This window comes from Oryzias latipes, chromosome 7, assembly GCF_002234675.1.
Source record: "Oryzias latipes chromosome 7, ASM223467v1".
In the NCBI taxonomy this organism is placed as follows: Eukaryota; Metazoa; Chordata; class Actinopteri; order Beloniformes; family Adrianichthyidae; genus Oryzias; species Oryzias latipes.
This window is the reverse complement of record NC_019865.2, coordinates 6,334,318-6,358,727: the sequence shown is the minus strand read 5'-3', so window position 1 is coordinate 6,358,727 and position 24,410 is coordinate 6,334,318. Positions and strand designations below refer to the sequence as shown.

The window sequence follows — 24,410 nt, the reverse complement described above, 5'->3', positions numbered from 1 at the left end:
TAAATCTCATGAAAGTTTATTTTTGTTGTTATGGTTATCTAATTTTGAAAAAAATGCCAAAGTTTAAAGACCCACTTCGATGAAAATTTTAAATTGTTCTTGTGGCATTTCACTAATGACGAAGGACATGTGCAGAAAAGATTTGGTTTAAAATTGCATTTCTGAGCATTTCTTGCATTTCCACTAATAGATCCATGTACGTCTTTCTTTTCCTCGTCCAAGCTGGCATCTGGCTCAAAATTGCACGGCTGGATATCTCCAATATTGCTCACCTTTAGGTTGCACAAGTAATGTTTGGTAAGAGGTGTGAGGGGCTGTAAGCTAGCAGAAGAGTGTGTAAACAGCTCTAAGTTACAGGTGACAGGAACATGGGGGGAGAGCCGCTCTGTGGCAGCTGGGCCTCCCATAACTTAGAGGCAAATGTCAGATGAAGTTCTGCTACTGCAGAAATTATGTCCAAAAAAACCACAGACCTTTTTTTTATAGCTAAAATCAGCATAATCCTAATTAAAAGACCTCTGGAAATGCTTTGAAAATAGATCAAAAGAAGATGGGAGAGGAGTGAGCACCAGTCATTTTCACATATCCTTGCTTACTAAAAGGCAGACAGCACTGCCCTGCAATGACTAACCTACAAACTGCTAAAGGCTTAAGTGGTGTTTTAGTGGTCTAAAAACAACATACAACTACTTTTTACCTGATGGTTTTATCTTCTGTATTTGTGGGTTTGTTTATAGGCATTTAGCTACAAACAAATTTGGATGGGCTCTTATCAGATGTGTAAAAAAGATGGCCCCGAGCCTGTAGGGTAGAAATGTTTACGCTCTCATCAAGTCTAAGCGGTTTTGTGTACACAGTCAGGTCCAGGCACGTGTATGGGTGTGTCAACAACTGTCTGTTTTAAAGTGTGTTTGTGTGTCTGTGCACGCGTGCTTTAAAATGTTTATTTTTTGTTGCATTAGAGTTAGTCAGAGTTGGACAACATCAAAGAGCTTCCAGTCTTCATTACGTGATTTGTACTGCGTCCAAAAACTCAAGTTCGATGAGGGACTCTTGTCATTTGGTTTAAAAGCCTTCTGTTTACATGAAGAGCTGAGATAAGAGAGTGCTTTAGATTTGTTGGACAGTTTCTCTACTCATCCCTGATTTTTCAGTGCATAAGACGCATCCATTGCTACAGGACTGGCCTGCAGCTTCACAAACTTGGTGTCAATAGAAATAAATAGGATTTTGTGTAAATTTAACCTTTCTCACCATAGGTGTCCTCTCTTATTGCAAAACACTTTGGATAAAATTATCAACCAAACCTAAACATTTATAATGCAAATCTCTTCCATAACCACATATACAGGAACATGTGCTTCTGTAGAGGATAACTGCTTTAAAGATGCTAAATGAACATGGAGAAAAACACAGCTTGAGCTGCCTGCACACGTTTTTGTGTAGGCAGTCTAACACAATAAAAGAGAAGAGTGGGTTTGATTTTAATCTGCAGGCTTGTTTTGGACAGGAGTTATAGAATCTGCATGGATATATTTTTTTATGATAAATTACTTCCTCTATATAATTTGTCATCTGTATCAAAACAAAAAAACAAAAACGTCAATTGCATTTTTTAAGTGTTTTTTACCCATTTATTTAGCTAAACTTTTTTTGCAGAGTTTTATTGCAGACTTTAATGGACTTTTTTACTTTCTTTTTGTTTGATAATGAGTTCTAAACTAATCAATCAGTTGACGTGCATCTAGTTCCTCCATGCATTTTCACTTCGGTTTCTATTTATTTTATTTATTTTTTGTTTTATTTGTATGTTCGGTGCAGTTGGTGGGGAGGGTGTTCTGTGTGTTTTATAATTTAATTATCAAATGGTTTTGTAAATCCCTTTGCATGACTGTAGTATGGAAAAAATGTTATAAATAAAGTTTATTTGATAAAATTATTTTTTTACTTTCAGCCCTGAACCACTAAAGGAACGTGTTGTTCGTCACTTTCATAAATATTTAATGACTCTTATGACTTTTCTTTGTGTATCCTAAATTATGGGATGTATTGCAGACAGTACATTGAAAGCAAGCTGCAGATGCATGCTGGATCTGTTATGCAGAAGCAGAAAGAAGCAAAAGAAAGCAAGAAGTCATTCAACCACATATTTTAGATTTTTTACTTGCAGATCTACTCCGCAGTGCCATACCTAGAGATGATGCTTACATATTTTTACATATCTTCCAGAAGATGTTTGGTGTAAGTGTCAGCAGGAAAGGAAAGTTCCTTAGGAAGACAGACTGCATGGAAAGGATCTTTATGATTGAGGATTTCCCTGTATGTGCTCTGAGTTTTTCAGAGCTCCTTTCATAAATACAAACAAAAGAATTTAAAACAAGAAATAAATCAACAAAGTTATAGAGTCCCTGTTCTTATATATTATTGTCAAATCTTTGTTGCCTAATTTTAAATGTTAATGCTCAGATTATTTGCTGAACGTTAAAACAAAAACTTCTGCTCTTTGTTTTTCTGTCCAGTCTTCTACAGTTTTTATCCTAAAATGTTTTAGTTGTGTTTTTCAAGTGTGCTCAATAATATTTTATGAAACAAAACTGATGTTTTATAATTTCTCTATTTCATTTCAAATGAAAAAATGCCAATGTAGCACCAAATCCAAACTTGTTATTAACCTAAAAATCCACATTTCAAGGTTCATTTGTCCTGCAACTATGTTTACAGTTTATGATTGGCAGCTCGTGACGATCGTGTGGGGTTAACAAAAAGGCAAAAGAGCCAAATGGATGTTTGGATTCCACATCAGCTCAGTGTTTTTCCTATTTTCCATGTGGGACTTCAGAGTCAGCCTACACAGTGTAAAGAAAAACCTTTTTTTTTTTTTTCTTTAGTTAAGCTGCTGCAAACGTATTTTTTTAATTAGGGTTGCTTTCTTTCGAATTAAATTACTATTAAGAATTTTAAATTCTGGACCTAAAAATTTTAGAATTTTGAAAAACATTTGAATCACAATTTTAAAACCTTTAAACATTTCAAAACTGTTTTGCTGAAGCAAACCTGACACCTCCTCATTTACACACTGAACTCTACAGGAGCAGGGACCTGTCACTAAACATGTTCCAACAGACACATTCACAGATGCCAGCATGACATTGGTGTGAATCCTCCATAATGAGCGCAACACAATGTTGAGGCCAGTTGCTACGGCAACCCAGGCTTAAGCATAAAGACAAACCCAAGGTGACCCACTGGCTGTTGGTCACCGTGGTAACAGCGGAGCTATGCAGACGTACGCTTCACAGAGACTGCGGTTGATCATCTTGAAGTTTCCTCGGTGTGTGCATCACCTCAGACAAGAAACACCTCTGCATGCAAAAGCATCTGAAAGTGCTGGATCAGTTCCTCTTCTATGATGGTGGCAAAGCTCCAGCTGCAGCTGAGGTGTGATTAGGCATGTAATGTGTTTGGCAATTGAGTGTGTACTCACGCAGCTGGTCGAAATGTGTCTGTAGGCCATCTGGTCCTGGAACTGAACATACCATGCGAGCCTTCTGGAAGGTGCTCCACTTATTGACTAAACTCCTCTGGCCTCCAATGTCATTCTTAACAAAAAGATAAAGAAACAGTGAATGTTTCGAACGAACACATCAGGAGGAGGTCAAACCACCTAAATGAATACTTGAAGGTTCCAAAACCAAAACAAACAATTTTTTTTCTCATTGCATAACTCCTCTGTGACGTAAATGATGCTAAACCAAATGTAAATCTGTTTAACACAATGAGACAATACACTCCTTCTCCAAGCAAAGCAGCAAGAACATGCAGCGAACTCATCTCAGCAGGAACAGATACACACACTGATGGGCACGTACACACTCTGGTGCACAGCCAAACATGTTTACATAAACAGACAAGTGGAGATGTGAACCTGTTCACTATCTGACAAACACTCCCCGTACCTTGCACACTCGTGCCACTCTTGAGTAGAGCACCTTTCCAGCAGCCCCCTCCGCCTCCTGAGCGCGCTCAGTGAAGAACACGTATACTTTATCATCCTCTGGGTTATCAGTTTCAGACAGTGGCGCTACCCGCACAAATTGGGCATCTGGAAACAAACACAGAAAAAATGAGGCTGTGCAACTGCACTAAAAGGCAGATATGCATGCAAAGAGCACACAAGGAGGGTGGATAGAGAGACAGGATGATTAAGGTGGAGCAGAGTTTTTATGGAAAAGATAAATCAACATTTATCTTGCTTTCAGCAGCTGACGTTGAAACACAGGGCTGATAAAACACCGGCTGGACACATCAGCTGAATTCAGCAGATTATATTCAGCTTTTCTTTTAGTTTAGCCAAAACCACAGAAAAAGTGAGTCATGCCTCACCTTGTAAAACTGAAAACAATCTAATAGACCTGAAATTTTTCAGAAACCTAAGTGATGGAGAAATTGCTCTAAAAGACAAAACAGCAAAAACTTGAAGGATCTATACCATGAAAAAATCGATTTTTTGAGCTTTTATAATCTTCATTCATCACAAAAAAACCTCCAAAGCGGTATTTTGATCCATTCATGCATGTTTTATTTGCATTCCTCAAATAACCTCCGCGCTGAACACCAGTCCCTCCCAACCAACAAAAGCCAGAAGGTTCTCACGAGCTGACGTAGGTATGCATTTTGCAAATTTCACTCACAATTGTGTATATTTTTTGCAATAATTACATACAAACTATGTAAAATATGCATAAACTGAATAATTCTCAACTGACCCAAATTTTTGAATAGCTTAAAACCGAATTCACGTAAAGACTAACGTGAATACTAACGCAGAAACCCCTCAACGGACATCTGCGCACATCGACAAATGACGAACGCAAGAAACACGTATATCACACATGTATCACGCATGTATCACGAAAGGCCGAACCTTCATATATGCAACATGTGCAAAATGTACGTGGCGGCAGTGTGAATTGGCCTTCAAGCTCTGGTGTTAAAGGGTTAATAAATGGCTTTACATCCTCAGTGCTTAACACTAAGAAAAATGTTTTCTCCTTTCGATTTGTAAATGTTTTTATGCTTCTCCCTTTTTATGGTTTATTTCAGCTTTATTGTATGCTTATAACTCACATTAGGGTTTGGTTTTCAGAGGACCAACATTCACAAGTTTGGTCCAAACCAGTGCAAAGGTGAACTATCTCATTCTCCAAACAAAGTGGACTCTCTGTTCTGGTGTGGACCAAACAGATGACTTCTGTCCATTCTACTTATGGTCAACATGAAAGAACAGAATCTGTTAAATGTGCAGTCTTCCAGTTTATTTCTGTAATTCAAATTTTTTTGCACTTACCCTGCAGCCAGGTGGAGTCATACTGTTCAGTGCGGATGACGTGTCTGCTGCCAAGACTGCGGAAGAAAGCAGAGTCCCGACTCATGAAGTCTGAGGTGATGCCAGCATACAGCTCTCCATCTGCACAAAAATACCAAGCCTTCAAAAACAATTTACAAAAACAAGGTGGAAAAAAAAACTTTTTAGCTGTGACTCAGCCAGAAAAACACAGCAAATTACTCATGGAAGATCATCTGATGTAACCCGCTGACAAGTTTCAGTTTACTGTATTTAGAATCTCCTTTTAATGCTTTGTTGGTGACCTCGTCTGCAGCTTGTTCCTCATGAGAAACTGTGGTGCTGATCATGCACAAGGACACTGCAGCCATGCTCTTCACACTCCTTATCTTATTTGTGCTGGTTTCTTAGGAAAAAAAAGACATTCTTACCAACAACAGCAGATGCTGTTTTCTGGAACGGGTCATAAGGGCATTTGCCTTTGCCACACTCTGTCTGGCTGTAGAGGAGAGTCTGGTGCTCCGACTAGAAAAGCAGAAAAAACACAGACATCAAGGTGGAAGGGAATCTGCTCTGGCAAAAAATAAAACCACGAGAGACACGTCGATAAGAAATAAAAACCTATTAATATTTAAATCCAATTTATATTCATAAATATCATGCATTTGGTGATAGGAGAAAATGAGCTGAGGGAATGTATGAGCTGAACCACTCTGCCACACAGACTGAATAGCTAACTGACAGTAATCGGGCTAAATGGAGGCATTTTTCAAATGTGTGAAGTCCAGTCTTAAACCACTCGGCACCACCAGCTTCTCTAAGAACCATGTCTGATCCTCTGCTTTGATCCCACCTCTGCTTTCATGGAATTAGCAGCTGGCTGCTCTCAGACACACAGGCTTAAACATATGTGCATTGTGCAGCGAGAGACACACATGCAAAGACAACACGCATGCAGGAACGCACCTACATAAAAACCACACTCACTCCTAAACCAACATGTCTGCTTGAGGTTTGAACTGCACACAAAACCACTCAGTCACATTCCCATGACTCCTAAAAGATATCCGGCATCACTAACCTAAATAGAGGACATTCTTGTTTTCTAGAATTACTTTGTACTTGACTGAGAAATGTCAAATAAATCTAAGGTGTTGGGTGGGCCCCACATTGCAGCCTCAATGAATAATGGAAACCTCAATAAATTACTGACATGCAAAGTAAGAATTCTGACGGGTATATGGGCATAGGGGCAGAAACTGCTTTTGAAATTTCAGCTGCTCTTATACATAGGTATAGGGGCTAGGAGGCTAAAAACACTCATATGATGGTAAGAGGTCAAATCTATATGTGCTTGTACAGTCATTATTTTCCTGTTATAAACCGGTCCATATCCGTGCATTGCAGTGCTGTTGTTGTGAATGAAGCACAAAGGAAAGGTGTGGATGTAAATAAAAAGCTTGAGTTCAGGTCTACGTGCACATTTGTCTTGCATTACCTGAAGGAAGATGCTGGTAGGAATAAAGGAGCAGCGGGGGTTGAATGCTCCGGTGCCGCATACATACAAATGAGTCTGATTGAAATGCTGCAGAACTCGCAGGAAGTTAGCACACTCCAACTGGTCAGAGAGAGGACAAGGCAGAAGAAGAAAACAGAGAAAAGCTCATGTAGGTGTCCTTAGCTTCTTAATGTGTCATTTTCTTGGAAGATACACCAGGGTTTTCAGTGAATCTACTACTTTCCGAACCTAATTCTGTTTTTTTTTCTTCCAGCAGCAACGAGTTTGTTTGTTCTTTTTAGTCACAAATCTTAATCACATTGATTCATCACAGATTGTCATCTCTCATGTAACTTTTCCAAACTCGTGTTCCAGGACATTTTGGAGACCTTTGAAAAGTGGACACTGCCTGACCCGAGAGCTATTGATAAGCAGTTTTCTGTTTCACCTCGCCGCCTTTTTGAGGAGCTTTAGAGGACTATTTTTCTGTCTTTGCAGTCACAGATGTTGTTGTTTTTATGTGAGCATTTGCGTGACTTCAGTTACCTCTGGATCTTTTCCAGCCATAAGACATTCTTGGACCCGGTCCGGGCTGGCGGGCCAGTACAGCTAAAGGTGATGAGAAGGAAAGAAAATGAAGTCAGACAAGCACAGTTTAAAGACTTTTTGTGTCTGTTTTTATGTTTTCCCTGATAAGAAGCTTTGGGAATGGTACATGGTCTGTAAAAATCCAAGCAGAGAACAAATATGACCAATCTGGGTGGCGAAAACCTCTCTTCTGCGATGGCGCTTCAGTGAAGAGTATTTAAAGACAAACTGTTAGCATCACAGAATCTTATTAATTAATGTGCAAAACTGTTAGACTCCAGGGCATCAACAACTTATCTGCACCAGCAGAGTTAAAAGGAAGCCCTCACTCAGAACAGTGGTTCCCCTTGGTGTAAATAAACAAAACAGAAATGCTATTTAGGTATAAATTTGTATACATTTGCATCAATCTACCAAATCTTGACTTGAACATTTAAATGTTAAAGGGCCTATTTCATGCAAAATCCTTTATTTGAGCTTTTAGGTGTATTTTAATTTTCATTCCTCACAAAAAAAACCCCAAAGCATTACTTTGATCGGTTCATGCATTTCTGAGTATTCCTGTAAAAACCTGCGATCTAAGCCTGAGCCCCTCCCAATCAGCAAAAACAAGCAGGTCCTCCGCTTCCAGGAAGAGTCTAAACGGCGAGCACCGCCCCCAAGCTAACACAAACACCCACTTTCCCTGCGGGGCAAGCGGCGATCGTCAAAAACGCTTTCATTTTTATGTGCACATCCATGTTTGCAAAAGTTTAGATGTTGTTTGTTTTTGTGGGCGAAATGAAAGACGCTGCCAAGGCTGATGACATCATGAAATGGGCGGCACCCATTTCAAGTCAGTGCCTCAGAGACTAGGTCAATTTACTTTGGGGTTGAAAAAGAACTTAGGAAAATAACTAATATTTAATTAAAATTCGTTCTTTTGTGGGCCACAGGTAATATATTATCATGAATATTGTTCACTGCCTAAGAAGCCCTTTAAATAAACAAACAGAATCTACCCCTAAAACATTGAACCTGAAGTTTACCTTAATATATCATCCAGGAACTCTGTGTCCATCTGGTAAGAGAACCAGAGAACATATCAGAACCAGAGAACATGGACGTGTTTCTGTCCAGAGAACAGAAACAGCTTGCGGTTTTGCACTGACTGTAAATCAGAACTGGGTAGAGTGTGACATCACCCGTAGAAAATGATTTACATCTGGCTGTAACCAAATGAAATCAATTCAGTCACAATTTTTTCACGGCATGTTGAAACCAGAAATTGTCAGGAGGCAGTGATTGGTCTGAGTCAGTCTGAGTGATCAGCAGCCACTCTTTCCAATCAGGAGTGAGCTTGTTGGACGGCCACACCCCTACCATCTTTACAGCGGGCTCAGAAAAATCTGTCAAACATTTCAAATGTTGGATGTGAGAGCAAATACTTTTACTGAAGCATCTGATTGGTCACTTTATAACTTAAATTACAGAAAATTTTTTAAAAACAAGAAGCAGAGCATTGTGTGAATGGTCATTCACACACATATAATAAATGAGTAATTGATATTTATTTCTCTATAGAAGTTTATGGGATTTTGGCTTTTTGGGACCAGTGGGCACTTCCTGTCTGGAAAGCCAGAGAGAAGGGGTCACCTGGTCCAGTTCTTAAATACAGTCAATGGTTCTGACCCAATAAAATGGTCGCCTTTTTCAATGTACTCTTAAATCTATATTACTGAATTGATGTGTCAGTTTATAATGCAGTTTAGACTGAAGACTAACAGGTAATGGTTGGCTTTTGCGCAAAAATAATTTTTTGAATGGATTCAGATAAAAGCTTTTTTTTTATGTTTTGTAATTATTTATTTACTGAAGCATTTTGAATATAATCTGGCTCAAATTGTGTTCACCTCTGAGTATAAATCAACATCAACCCAGATGTATTGAAGAAATATGAAAGCACAAAAAATAAAAAATAAATTAGAAGAAACAAACCTAATCACATCAACATGAATCTTGAAACTTTTCCCTCTGAAGCGGAAGAAACTTAACCTCAACGAGAAACATTTTTAATGCCATTATGTAAATTCAACAAGGAAGGAAATAGCTGAGGTGCAGATAATGTCCACGAGGGAGAGGTGAGGCTTGCTGCTGAATACCAGCCACATGACTAATCTAACTGTTTCTCTGAGTCACTTCTCCACTCAGACAACAGAGTGGCGAGGCCAAGATGGAATGGATACGCATTATCATTACATACCACAAAGTCTGCAGAGTTCTGGAGAAAACAATAGAAGCTAATGAACCCTAAATAAATGAAAAAATGAAAAAAATGTGCATTTAACAAAAAAAAAAGAAAAAAAAGAATTAAGATCCACTTGGGAAACTATGGTGGTCTGAAAGGAAAACAACTACTGCTGTTGCTCTTAATTTAAAAATCTGTAAAAGTAACTGAGATGGAGTGATTAATGTTGGAGTTTAAGGGAAACTTTATCTCGATGCCTTGTAATTGTTCCCTGATGCAGTCTTTTCCTTAGAGCCCGGAGCACATGCTGAGACAATCAGATGAGATTAGAGACCGCAGGTCCCCTAATCTACTAATACCACACACTGACAGAAACAGGGACCACCACTAAAGAAGTGCCACCAGGTAAAGTCTGTTTCTGTGTGAATTCAATCTTCCGTGTAAGCTGTGGCAGCCGTCACAGCTGTATCAATCTGATAAAAATGTACAAGTGTAAAATCATGTCAGAAATAAAGCAGAAGGTACATTGTTTTATTGTTCATCGCAGGGATTACATCCTAAAAATAATCTGCAATTGGTGAAACCTGCGAAGTAAGTATACATTGTGTAAACTTCATACACTTTTATAAGACAGACATGAACATTTTCACACTTCTCTCTCTTGTTTAAGATCAAACCTTCATAGAAAAATAAGTCCAGTTTTGTAGAAAGAAAACACAAATTTGCTTGCAATGAAGATGTATGTAAGTTTGGCGAACTGACTGCGTACTGTACAGGACATATGGCACAAATGAGATTGATTGACATTGTTCCACAGACAATCAGGACGCAGAACATAGTGCATTGTTAAAGAAATACTGGGAAAAGCATGCAAAATTGCCCAGAAATATAATCTTTTTATGTTGGGTTTCCTTTATTAACATTTCATCCCGAAAAGTTTTTTTTCTTTTTTAGGACATCGCTGATTGGATTATTATATAAAGTTATTTGACATGAAGCGATTCTGGATATCTTCCGAACAGCGATGTCCCACAGTACTTACCTTTTGCAGTTTCTCATTGTGTTTTGTTTTTCAAACATTGCATTTTTTTTTTTTTTACGTTTTGGTTTCTGAAATGTTGTTTTGCTTTCTAAAATACAATAATTTTTGTAAAAAATTTGTTATGCATTTTTTAATTGTTGTTGTGATCTTTAGGTTTTTTTTTTTTTTTTTTGCGTTGAGTGATTTGTTGATGTGATTTGGACGTCAGAGCCACCGTACAACATTCTCCATTTTTTACTGGGTGTGGGAATTTACAATTCCAAAATGCAGTCCTTTGGAATTTCCAGGGCTTTTCGCAATAAAAACTGCGTGCATTGATGTGCTCTAGATTGGCTAGAATAGACCACAATGCATTGCGTTTTATGATTTATCTTTTGAAAAAACTGTATGTAAATTTATGTTTTGTCAGTCGTTAGAGTCATCAAAACATAGTGGAATCCTAAATTCGTAAAATGTTCATATTTATTTAGTTTTTACTTCAGCAAATGAGTGACTTCCTCTTTGGTGTTTCAAAATAAAAGTAATGAGCATGTGTCCAAATTAAATTAAAACCCAGCGCCTTCATTAGTCTTACACTAAATATTCTATTAGGGAGTAGTGAGTTAATTCGGACAAAGCCTTATGGTTGAAAAAAAAACAACCTGTAGGATTACTTTATTGACAAAAAAATGTTACTGAAAGTTGTATTTCACAGCTTAATACCTTTTTTAAGCGAGGGACTGGTTGTGTCTTGAGTTTCAAGAAATTTTATAAGAAGGATATAAGTTGCATATCAACATTCCAGCAGAAAGTTCTGTAAAATTTCCTACAAATGTTGATCCAAAAAAGTTGTGTTTAGTAAATCGCACTGCGTGATTTCATTGCAGCAGGAAAAGTACTGCCCACAAGTCATTGTGGCACAAACAGACTGTGAATACAGGTTGTGTAATTACATAACCTGACACCCCACACGAACCTGAGTTACAAGTTGACAATCTCTCTTAGCTGGCTGACTGCCTGGCGGAGTGGGTGGCTGGCATGATTGGTGCCTGTCTGCTCTCTTTTACCTGCTTAGCTGTCTTGCCGCTTTGCAAGCCCGTTTGACTGATGAGATTATTGATTTAATCTGACAGGCCGTAGATATGAGAAGGCGGCACAGTCACTGTCTTTGCTGTGACCTCCAACTCAGTCAGCCGTTAACGTCTCAGGCGTCAGTGAAAACAGGAAGCTGTGACAAAAGCACTCAAACCAGCAGAAGCTTCCCAGTTGAGTTGTTTTCCAGACTGTCTCGATTTGAACCTACCATTTTTTTCATGTCCTGCTGCAGACATGTGATGAAGAACAGGACCTGCATTACAAATAGGGAAATCTGGCAGTGCAAAAACTAAATCTGGACTTTAAGATTCAAAAAACACAAAATGTTACGAAAATACAAAAGCTGCCTCGTCACAATAATTTCAAAACATGTAGTGTTGGACAACCTGGTAAAGATTTGGGGGACAAAGGAACTCAAATATTGTTAATTCCTGGTGGAAAAGATTTATTTGCACAATTTCTGTTGTTGTGTCAATAAATTACAGAATAAAACATAACCTTTAAAAATGTGGAGCACAGCTGATGTGGTGTTCATAACTCCGAACAGATTTCAGATTTTATTTGAGGACTAACGCCTCTTCACTGCTGCCAACCCAGAGCTGGTGCAGCTCTGCAGTAAATACAAAGTCAGAGTGCAAAAAATGGGAATAAAATGTATTCGTGGTCTGTCTGGAGCGCATTATGTTAAAGTCTGTTTGTCGATTTTGGCAAGTCGCAAAATGTCAGACAACAAATGTTTCTTTCAGGTCATAGAAAGTAGGAAACTCTGGAGACGCCGGCTTGTTTAATATCTGTTGTCTTGGAAAGACCTTTTTTTGTTTACCCTGTTTGTGGTTATTCAAAGAAAACTTTTCAAATTTTAAGGATTTTTATTTATCTCTGAGGCTCTTGAAATGTCTTACTGAAATGGTTTGTGCTTTCAAGAGCAGTAAAACCAATTTTAAAAAGTTTTTAAAAGTTACAAATGTAGCTGCTGTAGAGAGGCCATCTTTTAATCACTTTTAAATCATAGTTCAAGCCTGAACCCCATCAATGTCCCAGTGATATTTAGTGCCTGTAAATTGTCAATGGCGCATATTCATAGCAACACATTTTCACCCCAACTCATCATGTGGACCCCCTCTGTGTCAGATATTGATGCTTTCAGTACTTTCACTTTGGTAGGTTTCACAGATTTTGACTACCACCTTAGTAATAAAAATGATAATGATAATAAGAATAGAAAAAAAAAAAATTTCCCCATGTTTTCCTCAGGAAAACATATATACATTTTTTCCTGCATTGCTTTCATTTAAAATAGCCTACAGTTTTTTAGATAAATAAAGCAGAAACAAAAGTAAGTGTCTAGCCCAAGGGCACTTCGACATAAGGCAAGAACGGAACCTGAGATCTTCCGATCAGAGGCTGACCGCTCGACCTACACTGCACAGAACCTCAGACAATGAGTGTGTGTGTGTGTGTTTGCATCATACACCTCTAACCTTTCGTGGGTTCTGCGTTATATCATCTAAGCTGGTGGACAGAAGGCTATCTTTCATGGCCACATACAAACGCTTCCCGCCTTCATCAAGCAGCAGGGAGTGCAGGTCTCCGGCCACCAGGGGCAGCGTCAGCAGCCGACCGTTCTGGATGAGCTCTACAACGGGGGAGAAAAAGGCAAAAGTAAAGATTGGGGTTACTCAGTCAGATTTCTAGCAGAGTAACTTGCTTTTTTCTGCATAAACACAGTTTTAGTTGCACTTTAGAAGGAATATAAAATAGCACTAAATCAAAAAACATAGCTTACATCATTATCAAAATGCAACAAGGGATGGTTTTAACGTAAAATATTACCTTAACTGATTAATCATTACTGGTGTAACCGGATATACCAAACAAAAGAACAAGCTTTCCCACACCTTCAGTGTCTATAGCAGTGGCAATTGTTTGTCTCATGCCTTACTGTCTTATCAGGCATCTCACTTGCATCATACACACAAACCGTAATGTAACATTTGTGAATAAACAAACGAGTGTAGACACTGTGCGTGAGGTATCTTCTCTCTTGATAACAAGATTTTCAAACTACATGAATGAATGAATGAATGACTGCAGAGATTATTGGTTAGTCTGATACATCGTGTAAACTATGAGAACTATGGTGCCAAAGATTGTCGGATGTCTGAGCAAAAACAACTAATTAGTTTTTTTCAAAGGTTTTAAATGTTGAATGTTGAATTTGGCCTTGCTTGAAAAGGGAACAAAGCTGCAGGAATGGCTTAACAGATTGGCAAATCTTTATAGCAGCATGAAGTACAAAGAGCATAGAAAACATCATGGAAATTTAAAAGAAAACAAAATCATCCAGAGGGTTAGTATTTTACACTGAACCAAGTTAAAATATGGAAACACTTTTAATTCAAGTTTGAATTTGTTTGAAGCCCTCAAGTAGAATTGCAATATTTGTAAAAGTTCAGCTTTGATTTGAAAATATGTTTAACTAGAAATGTGTCACTGCTGCAGATAATTCCGCTCTGTTACACCAATACAAGTATAGATACAAAGATTGTGGATTAGCTCCTAAAAATGCTCAATTTAAACAGATTTATTAAAACTAAAATTTCCCATATGTATCTAAGGTCTTGAAAATGTTTATCATAGTGAAGCTTTGCCGCAATTTCAACCAGGAAGATTGATCTCACTTCTGGGTATGCTGAGTTTTTACGTCTCTCCATAGACCACTCATCACTTAAGCCTTCACTCTGAAACAATAGCAAAATTCTCTTTCAATCACAATCATAATTTCATTTTTAAGCGCATGGATGTTTATCTCTCTGTATGCTAGACGATTCGCCAACCAGTCCTCCACCCCGTTCTTCGCAAGGAACAATGCTATGTCATGGTTTGGGCATTAACCCTCCAGCACTGGGACTTTAACTCTTGTGTTGTTGTTCTACCGTAACTCTTTAACTATTTACACAATTAACATAAATCTGAGAAAAGCACCTTTGCGCTGATTGGCAGCACTTTACAGTAGTGAAGTGTTTTCACAATCAATTTAGATCAGCTGATTCTGTCAAAGAGAAAAGTGTCTTTGCGTCGTTATGCAACACTTTAGGTTAATGATGTGTTGCATATCGGTGCAAAGACGTCAGGAAAATCAGCTTTTCTCTGAGTCATTATGTATCAGTATATTAAACAATACAGTATGTGTTCATCTAAGGTCTGAGCTCATCCCACACAACACATCATCGGCCCAGAACCCGACTGCCAAAGAAAATTCCCTTTTTTTGCACATCTTTTTGTATCATTACAGTTTTTTAAATGTTCTTTTTTTGTTATTTATTTTACTACATACATTTTGCATATATTGCACGGATTAAAATTGTACATACGTGAATATACGTGGAAAAAGTGGGAAATGTTTTGTTCTTTACCTGTATTTTTTACAAATGTCTCACAAATGAACCACCACAAAAACACAAGTAAACCACGCAAAGAAAACCTAAATCGTAAACGAAATCAAAGAACATGAACTGTGATTATTGCGCTGTTTATGTGCAATTCATCAGAAAATGGTCCATTACATCACATAATTTTAACGTGAAATATATGCGATATAAAAGTTATACATCAGTGTTACGTGCATGAAAAGTCTGTTAGACATGCGTGGTACGATTGTGGAAAACCACAATTTGGATATGCATCTCGCAAAAATGATACACACTTGCATAAGATTTATGTATTAATTGCACAAAAACTACGTAAAATACGCACAAACTGCCTAATTCTCACCTACTAAAAATTTGAACAACTCAAAATTGAATTCACGTAAAGAGCCTTTAGCCAAGACCCTCGACGGACATCTGCACGCATTGACAAATAACTAACATAAGAGACACTTATAAATGATGTATATCACGCATGTATCACGAAAGACAGATATTCCATTCAAGGAAAATGCGCAAAAAAGTGGCTGTGTGACTCGACCTTAAGATCTGTTGTTATTAAACTGTATTTTTGGTTTGTACAGACGGTTGCTGACAAACTTGTCTTTATCGATGCATTAAGTTGGGCTCTGAAACATCTTTAATCCCCATGCTTTCTATGGAGGTAACACTATTTGCTGTTCAGTGGATGCCTAAATAAAACGATTGAGAAAATGCTAAGAAAATCATAGCAGTGAGTCAGCACAGCATAGAGAAGTCAAGTTATTTCTGTCATAATTTGGAGTGCGACTTCAAAGGAGAAGAACTACAGAAAAGCAAGGACAGACTAAAAGAGGGAATGTGAAAAAAAGGACAAAACTGCCAAACAGGAGGAGAAGTGTGATGCTTTGCGTGAAAAGACTGTGAATCAATGACAGATTGTGCATAATATGCAAGGACAGAAACAGGCACGCCAAGCAGCAGACTGAGGTGAGAGAAAGGCCATCAGCTGAAGAATATTTGGAGCAGCTCAAGTGAACATTTGTTTGTAGAGGTGACGAAAAGCCTGAACTGAAAGCTGTTTGTTCAGCCATTCTGATCTGTCGGTACGGCCCCATTCTCCTCAGCAGAAAATCAGTTTGATGCTACAGTTTAATTTTATTGTCTGACAGTCCGTGTAATCTAACTACCAGAAGGTCTGTAGCGATGTACCAGAACAAAAACGGAACAATAAAGCTCAAAATAAATAGACACCCCTACTATTTGTTGCATTTCAAGTAAAGGACCACAATCCATCCTTTCTAATTATTTATACATTCATTTATGGATTGATTCTTTATTTAACGAGTACAGAAGGTCAGAAACTGTGGCTAAAATCAAAACATTATAAAGTCAATCAGATCTGAAACACCTCTGCACCTCTTGGGAAAAGCTGAAAGATGTATTTGGATGAACCGACTTGCCCTCCGACTACCACCGCTTGGAGGGCGCCCGGATCCAAGGTCGAGGCAAGCACATTTTTGAAATATCATTTTTCTTACTGAGCACAAATGAACAAAAAAGGATTTCAAAAAACCAAGACCCCTCCCTCCAGTTGTTAAAGTTTCCTATGGCTTTTTGGGAACGTGTTCTTGTTTTCACAGTTTTTCTTTGCAGCCTCGTTTATTCATGCATTCATTTTCTATTCCGTTCGTTTCGCCCACAAGTGGCCGGGATAGGCTCCGGCAGCCCCGTGACCCCCCCCCCCCCAAAAAAAAGGGGGGAAAAAAACGGAATAACCTCGTTTACAAAAACAAAAGATTTGAATATCAATGCAGGGCCTGGAGCGTGGCTCCGTTCATTTCTGTAAACTGCAAACCTCAGCCACTAGTATTATGGATTTTCTCCTGCTGTTAGCTGAAGAAAAAAAAACATCAAGCAGGTTTTAGATTTTTCCTCTGCAGTGATTTAGACACACTGACGTTCATCTTCAGTTGCCTTTATGGACAGACAAATGAAGCAGGGCAGAAGTCTGTGATGCTTCAGTGAAGAACCTTGAAACTGATGTCCTTTTGTTGTTGCCAGGTTCATCAGAATTAGGGTTTGACAGGTTGCCACAACTAAACCCAATTAAGAAGTTTCACGCTGTGAGCTCATGTGACTTTTCTTTACATTTCTTGGTTGATATGTACCATGCAGTCATGTGGAAAACTAAATATGGGGTGAACTTTTTGATATGCATGTTAAAATGTATGGAACATTACACCAACCTTTACTGTAATTGATTCTGTATTAAAAAAAAGTAATTGTTAAAAAAATCAGACAAAAAATTCTGACCATAACATACAGGACCCTTAGTCAAAAATTCTTACCCCATTGGCAAACTATCTTCAAAAGAGCAAAATAAAAATCTCCCACTGTGCTAAAATTCTTACTTAAAATAAAATCTAGTTTTGTCAAACTGAAATTATTTCGCAACTGAAAAGTTTTCTTGATGAGAGTATTTTTCTTGCAAGACATAAAACAAATAAATAATAAGTACTATTTTACAAATCAGCTTTTGCAGTGTCCAAAACAACAAAAACTAAAAGTATGGTTACGCTTCTATTCATCGCTGTTATAATTAAATAGCAAAATAATACATAAAAACAAGTCTTTCAAACCTAAGGCTATTTTACTTTAATTTACCCAAGTCATAGGTTATAAGTTTCTTTTATAAAGTAATCATTGTGGGTGGGGTCATGGGATGTATATGTTAATGGAGGGGCTGTTTTTTTATTTCTGTCCCTCTGTGTTGTTCATAAGTGTAAAGCTCTGAGCTGCACAAATAAGCGCTTTTTTTTTTTTTTTTTTTTTTTTTTTTTTTTTTTTTTTTTTTAACTTGTCCTGTCCAACAGCTAGGCAAACAGATGAGAGCTGAGGGCCTCTTGTGTTGGGCATATTTTATTCTAACAAGAGGGGTTATTCATCTTCAGACAAACCAAAGGTATGTCTGAATAAACCCCTTTTGTAATTGAGGCCAAACTTTATTAATTTCAATCATGTTTGAAAATCTTTGGTGTTGGACCGGACGGAAAAGGAAAGAGGGGAACAAGAGAGAGGGACGTTAGAGAGAGGGGGGGGTAGGAGGGTGATAATAGGAGGGGAAGGGGGGTAAGACCATGAAGCAGCATAGAGCAGGCAGGTTTACTGGTTGTTTATCGTTACGGTACGGTTCAAATGTGGTACAAAAAGGGCGGGGCCTGTTCACACACACTCAAATATTATCAACACACCTGCTAGCCGCAGAAATGTCCACATGTCAACATGCACACAAAACAGATAGTGTTCACGAACGCATACTTATGCCTTTAAACCAACTAGTGTGAAATCTTTCATTCATTCAATCATGCAAACTATTAGTGCAAAGGTGAGCTAACACCTGTGCTCAGGTGAGTGTTTATGTTCTTCTAAAATGGATGGTGGAATGTGAAAAGAAGGAGGAGGAGCGCCCAGCCACCCCCACACCCATACCCCCGCCGCAGCAGCAGCGGCAGCCGGAATTCCCCCAGCGCCACACGGGAACAGGCAGGGAACAACCGCCCCCCGGGCGACCAAGACCGCCACCCAGGCCAGGGCCAGCAGGACCGCCGCGAGGCCCCCAGAGCCAGAGAGCAGGGAGGCGCAGAGGGAAAGAGAGCGCCGCCCCAGCCCAGCCAGGAAAGCAGCCCCCCGCCGCGCCGGAAGAGCCCAACGCAGGGCCCCACCGGAGAGGGACGCCCACAGCCCCAGACGAGCACCCCACCACCACCCAGGAGTTCCGGGCATCCCCCCGCCCCGACCCCAGGTACGAGCCAGGACCCCCCAAGGGAGACCCGCTCCGCACTCCAGGCAGCCACCCACCCGGCCCACGGTTGGTCCAGGTAGGAGCAAGGCAGGGGCCCGCCGCCCCCGCCCAGGAGGGGGGAACCCCGGGGAAAAAAGGGCGGCCCATAAGGGATGTTATAAATATGGCCCGACCAGGCTCGGCCATGTTGGAAGTTTGGCGGGGCCCAGCGCCCAGGGGCAAGGACCAGGACCCACCCCCCAGGGACACGAACACCCCCGGCTCAGGTGTAATATGAACCCCCCCACCGTGCGGAGAGAGCACCGCCGGGCCCAGGGAGCCGGCACCCAAGGGACACGGCCGCCATCGCCAAGAGGCCCACACCCCCCACCAGGGACGGGGTAGGGGACAGATGGACCCAGGTCCCACCTTCCTTGTAAAATGTGTGTGCGTGTATGGGTGTTTGAGAGGGTGTTTGTGTGCATGTGTGTGTGTTTATGTTTGAATGTATATATTGAAGGGGGAGGGGTGTGTGTACTAGGGGGGGTGCAGTTAAAATTGGCGAGTAGGGCACTAAGGGGACATCTCCTGATTACTCACAGTGATGTCCCCTCACCCTCCACACCAAGGGGCCCTAAATGTCTAAGGTGCGGTTAAAATTGGCGGGTAGGGTGCCAGGAGGACATCTGCTGCTTGCTGGCAGTGATGTCCAAGCACCCCCCCTACCAAGGACCCTACGTGTCTAAGGTGCAAATAAAACCGAAAGAGGGGGGGCCCACTCCATACGGCAACCATAGGAGGGGGGCCACTCCCAAGTAGCCCCCCCCCAAGGCGCATCGCAGGCTAAACCCCCCACCCCCTCACCCTAATATGAGGTTATATAAGGAAGGGGGTAAGTTGGGGACAGCTGGTAGACTGTCCCCCGGTGGTCAAACAGCCGTCCCCCAGCCCACCCCCAGCAAAGGGGCCAGGGCCACCCAGCCCAGGGGCCCACCCCCGGAGGCGCCGACACCCCAGGCCCGGCACCACCCACCCCACACAGAGAGAGAGGAGCCAGAAAGCGTCGCCCCCCCCCGGAGCAAGCCCAGGCCCCCACCCCCAGACGCCGGCCCTAGAAGAGCTCTGGTCAGGCCTCGACGGGACCGAGGAGGCCAACCGGCCGAGGCAACCACTGATTGCCTCAGCGGAGACCCCGACCCGCTAGCCCCCCCGACCCGTACTAATAATGGGCCCCCCCTCCCCCCCAGAACGCCCCCCCACAGGACAGGGCCGACAAGCCCCCCACCCCACCCCACCCCAGACCCCGCAGCCGAAGCGGGTGACACCCAGAGCGACCGGGGGCCCCGAGAGGGTTGTCCCGTCCCGTCCCAGAGCCAGGGAAGGGCCGATCCCAGCCCCAGGTGCAGATGGGCAGCCCATCCGGCGCCGCTGGGCCCCCCCCACCCGAGCAGGGCCCCCCGCCAACCCCCCCAGCACAGGCAAAGGGACCACCCCCCCAAGCCAAGCCAGACCACCACCCCACCCCCCCACCACGCACCCCCACACCCAAGCCCAGAGGACCACGCAGCGCCCCAGCCCGCCCCACCCAGGCACCGGACCCGACCCCCCGACCAACGGAGCCCCCCACCGCCCCCGCCAGGCACCGGAAGCCCCGACCCCCACCCCAAACCACGGCAGAAGGGCAAGGAGCAGCGACGACCAGGCCCTCCACCCCCTAAGTCATGGAGTCAACCACAGGAGACCAGAGAGACTGAATTCTTTCAAAGTTACTTGAGCTTTGGGCTGACATTTTTTCCAAGCTGATATGATCAAACAGCAGATTTCTGTGTTGACTTATGTTTATATTTTTCTTGTTTTTCCAATTTATTAAAATAGTTTTTTTGGCAATACAAAGAGTTATGAAAATGATAGATGCTAATCCTTCTTCTATATCGATGGCACTCATGTCACCAAGCACACAAAGTGACGGTGAGGCAGTGATTGAAACCTTAAGCCAGACTGATAAATCGGCACATACCTGCTGCCAGAGAGCCCTGACAGGAGTGCAGAACCACAGTGCGTGCATGTAGCTGTCGGGTAGATTATTATCACAGTGCTCGCAAATGTCTGAGTTACTGAGACCCATCTTGAACATCCTCTGTCCAGTGTAGTAAATTCTGTGAAGAGTTTTGAGATGGATTAGCTGCAGATTTGGACTTTTTGTCAGTTTAAAGGTGTTTAGACAAAGTTCTGACCAGAAGCTTTCATCTGTGCTGATGCTCAAATCTGCATCCCATTTTTTTGTTGGAAGGGCAATATTGTTATCTAAATTACATAAAAGTTTGTATATTTTGGAGAGAGTTCTATTCATTGAAAAATTAATCAGAGTGGTAACTACATCTGGTAGCTTTAAATCGTCGTCTTTAATTTTATACTTTTTAGTAATACTTGATTTAAGTTGCTGATATTCCAAGAAGTTATTTATTCCATGTTTGTCTTGAAGTTCCTGGGGGGTTATGAATCTTCTATCAATAATTACGTGCTCTAGTTGTTTTATGCCCCCTGCTTGCCAAGCTGGGAAGTGAATCATTTTTTTGTTAATAAGGATGTCCGGGTTGTTCCAGATGGGTGTCATTTTGCACGGTTGAATTGATGATTTTGATATTTTGAGAAATTCCCACCAGGCTGTTAAGGTGGCATTTATATTAATGCTTTTGAAACAATCCTGTTTTTTAACTGTTTGGCTAATAAATGGTAGCTGTGACAGGTTGGTCTTTCCACATAACACCTGTTCCAAGTCTAACCATGAGTTGGTTTCTGGATTATTTTTTAACCATTTTAAGATATATTGTAATCTATTTGCAAGAAAGTATTTGTGGAAATTAGGTAGTTCTAATCCTCCACAGCTTTTTGCAGATTTTAAAGTTTTTAGACTAATTCTTGCAGGTTTGTTGTTCCATAGAAAGCTTGATATGGATGAGTCTAATGTTTTGAACCATTTTAATGGCGGTTGTGTGGGAATCATTGAGAAGAGATAATTAACCTTGGGTAAGATTTTCATTTTAACCGTGGCTACCTTGCCCATAAGGGACAGAGGCAGGTTGGTCCAGCGTGTTAGATCGTCCTGTATGCTTTTCAGTAATGGGGTGTGGTTTAGCTGCACCAGTTCTGATAGTTTGGGGGAAAAGTAGATACCCAGATATTTGATATTTCCTGTTTTAACTGGAATTGTGAGTCTTTGTTCCATATTCCTGTTGAGTGGTAATAAAACAGACTTATTCCAATTAATGGAATAGTCTGATATGGAGGAGAATTCATTTATGATCATTGCTGTTTCATTTACAGAATGTAAATTCCTTAAAAACAGTAATATGTCATCCGCATAAAGACTAATTTTATGATGGCTGTGTTTGGTTTTTATTCCTATAATGCTCTCATTCTGTCTTATTGCTGCAGCTAAAGGCTCAATGAATATAGCAAAAAGAGAAGGAGAGAGTGGGCAGCCCTGTCTGGTTCCTCTTCCAAGAAAAAACCTGTTTGAAGTCTGTTTATTAGTTCTAACTGATGCATTGGGGTTGTGATATAATATTTTGATCCAATTGATGAATGCTTCTCCAAAACCAAACTTATGGAGGGCGGCAATAAGGAACTTCCAATTAACTCTGTCAAAGGCTTTTTCAGCATCCAGCGATAGTACCGTCATTTCCTGTTTTTTAATGGTGGCAAAGTCTATTATATTAACTAGTCTACGGACATTATCATCCGAGTGTCTGCCTTTGATGAATCCAGTCTGGTCGAAGTGAATTATGTGAGGAGTGATTTTTTCTATTCTCTGTGCTAGTGCTTTGCAGATAATTTTTACATCTGCATTGATTAAAGAAATGGGGCGATAGCTTGAAGGACTAGTGGGCTTTTTTATAAATAAGCGCTTTTTATAAATAAAGTTTAATTTGATTTGACTTGATTTTTTAAGCCACGCCATCTAAAATGGACCTTTATCAGTATATGAAATATGACTTAATACTTTAGTTACAAGACCCTTTGCCGTTACTTTTCCTGTGTTTGTTGAGGAATGTTTTAAATGCCATTTTTATCGGACATACCTGTCAGATAAAAACAGGTTAGTCGTAGTGCAAATAGAGCTTGATTCAAGCTCTGTTTGAAATGTCTGGGATCAAATCCTGTCATGATGCAATTTTAAATATGTAAATCTATCAAAATAGATATAGAGCTGCTGGTATCATAGTGTACAGTATGTAATCATACCTATGTCAAAGGTAACCTTTAATGTGCAAGAATATCATTTCATCAGGTCATGAGTTTGGAAACATATTTATTTAGGTCAAAATGAAATCGTTTTCAGGCTGTTCTAAGGTTAAGTGTTGCACCATCTTAGATTTGAGCACATTTTACTGTAAGCAAAATATAACCTTATAAAACAGCAGAAGGCAAATATCTTAAAGAGAAGAAGAGGTGGACGGGAGGATGTGAAAATGATCTAACAAAGGGATGTTAAGGTGAAGGCAGCTTAGTTATGAAAATGGAAAAAAAGTGTCAAAACCCCACATGATGATGGGCAGATGTGAAAGTGAGGGAAATGAAGGGGCAAATGGAGGTGAACAGACCAAAAGAATTCTGATAGAAGAGATGAATAAATGATAATGGATGAGGGTCAGTGGGAAGACAAGGGATAAGGGAAAAACAGAGGAAGATTGAGCGTGATAGGTGGATGGGGGTAAAGGTGAAGGAAGATGCATTGAAATCATGTTTGGGTGACACTGCAGGGTAAATGATGGACATGAGGCTGAAGTGAAGGTGAAGCAAAGTCAGATGAAAAAGCTGGGGAAGAGGAGCCACAAGCATGATGGGAAATCAGAAAAACAGAACAAAAGGTGACGGATAGATCGGAGGATATTGGAGGAGAAAATGGGCTAAAAGGGCAGCGGAAAAAAAGAAGCAAATGGTTATATGAGAGGAAGCAACAACAGTTTGAGGACAAGATGAAAAACGATGATGAGACAAGTGATGAGTTGGGGAAAGAGCCGGGTGACAGGCTGTCGGTGGGAGAAGAAAAAGACGGAAAATGAAAATTTCAAAAAGCAGCAGAAGGAGAGGATGAATACAGAAAGTAAGATTGATGCTGAAGACAGAAGTTAAGAGTGATCACAATATAATGACATTCAAGAGAAGCAAAAAAAAAGATGGACGAGCACAAAAGAAAAAGAACTCGTTTAAATAATTTTTACCAGAAAAACGATCACAGTTGGAGAGAAATGGTTTGCACAAAAAAGGTAGAAAGCAGAAAGTTGTGCTGGGCTCAGCATGAAATTTTGCTGCGTTTGTTTATTATTCAGCAAAGCGTCAGGGAAGTAAAATGTACAGAAACAGCAGCCAAAGCAGGGCCAAGGTTTTTCTATTTCATGTATTTAGTTATAGTTGCACAAAGAAGAAAAGCAGCTTTATTTTA

At 40.5% G+C, this 24,410-nt stretch overlaps 1 protein-coding gene across 2 annotated transcripts in view; it reads right to left on the bottom strand.

Annotated features, from left to right (window-relative positions):
* Nucleotides 1-24,410, bottom strand: part of LOC101167868 (semaphorin-3ab) — a 73,024-nt gene that overhangs the window by 24,156 nt on the left and 24,458 nt on the right. For both annotated transcript variants that reach the window (XM_011476831.3, XM_004070605.4), the window contains exons 2-8: nucleotides 13,255-13,409; nucleotides 7,389-7,451; nucleotides 6,843-6,962; nucleotides 5,776-5,869; nucleotides 5,348-5,467; nucleotides 3,957-4,102; nucleotides 3,485-3,599 (exon numbers count right to left, since the gene is read on the bottom strand). In XM_011476831.3, the coding sequence (XP_011475133.1) occupies nucleotides 3,485-3,599; nucleotides 3,957-4,102; nucleotides 5,348-5,467; nucleotides 5,776-5,869; nucleotides 6,843-6,962; nucleotides 7,389-7,451; nucleotides 13,255-13,409 (813 nt within the window). The remainder of the gene's footprint in view (nucleotides 1-3,484; nucleotides 3,600-3,956; nucleotides 4,103-5,347; nucleotides 5,468-5,775; nucleotides 5,870-6,842; nucleotides 6,963-7,388; nucleotides 7,452-13,254; nucleotides 13,410-24,410) is intronic.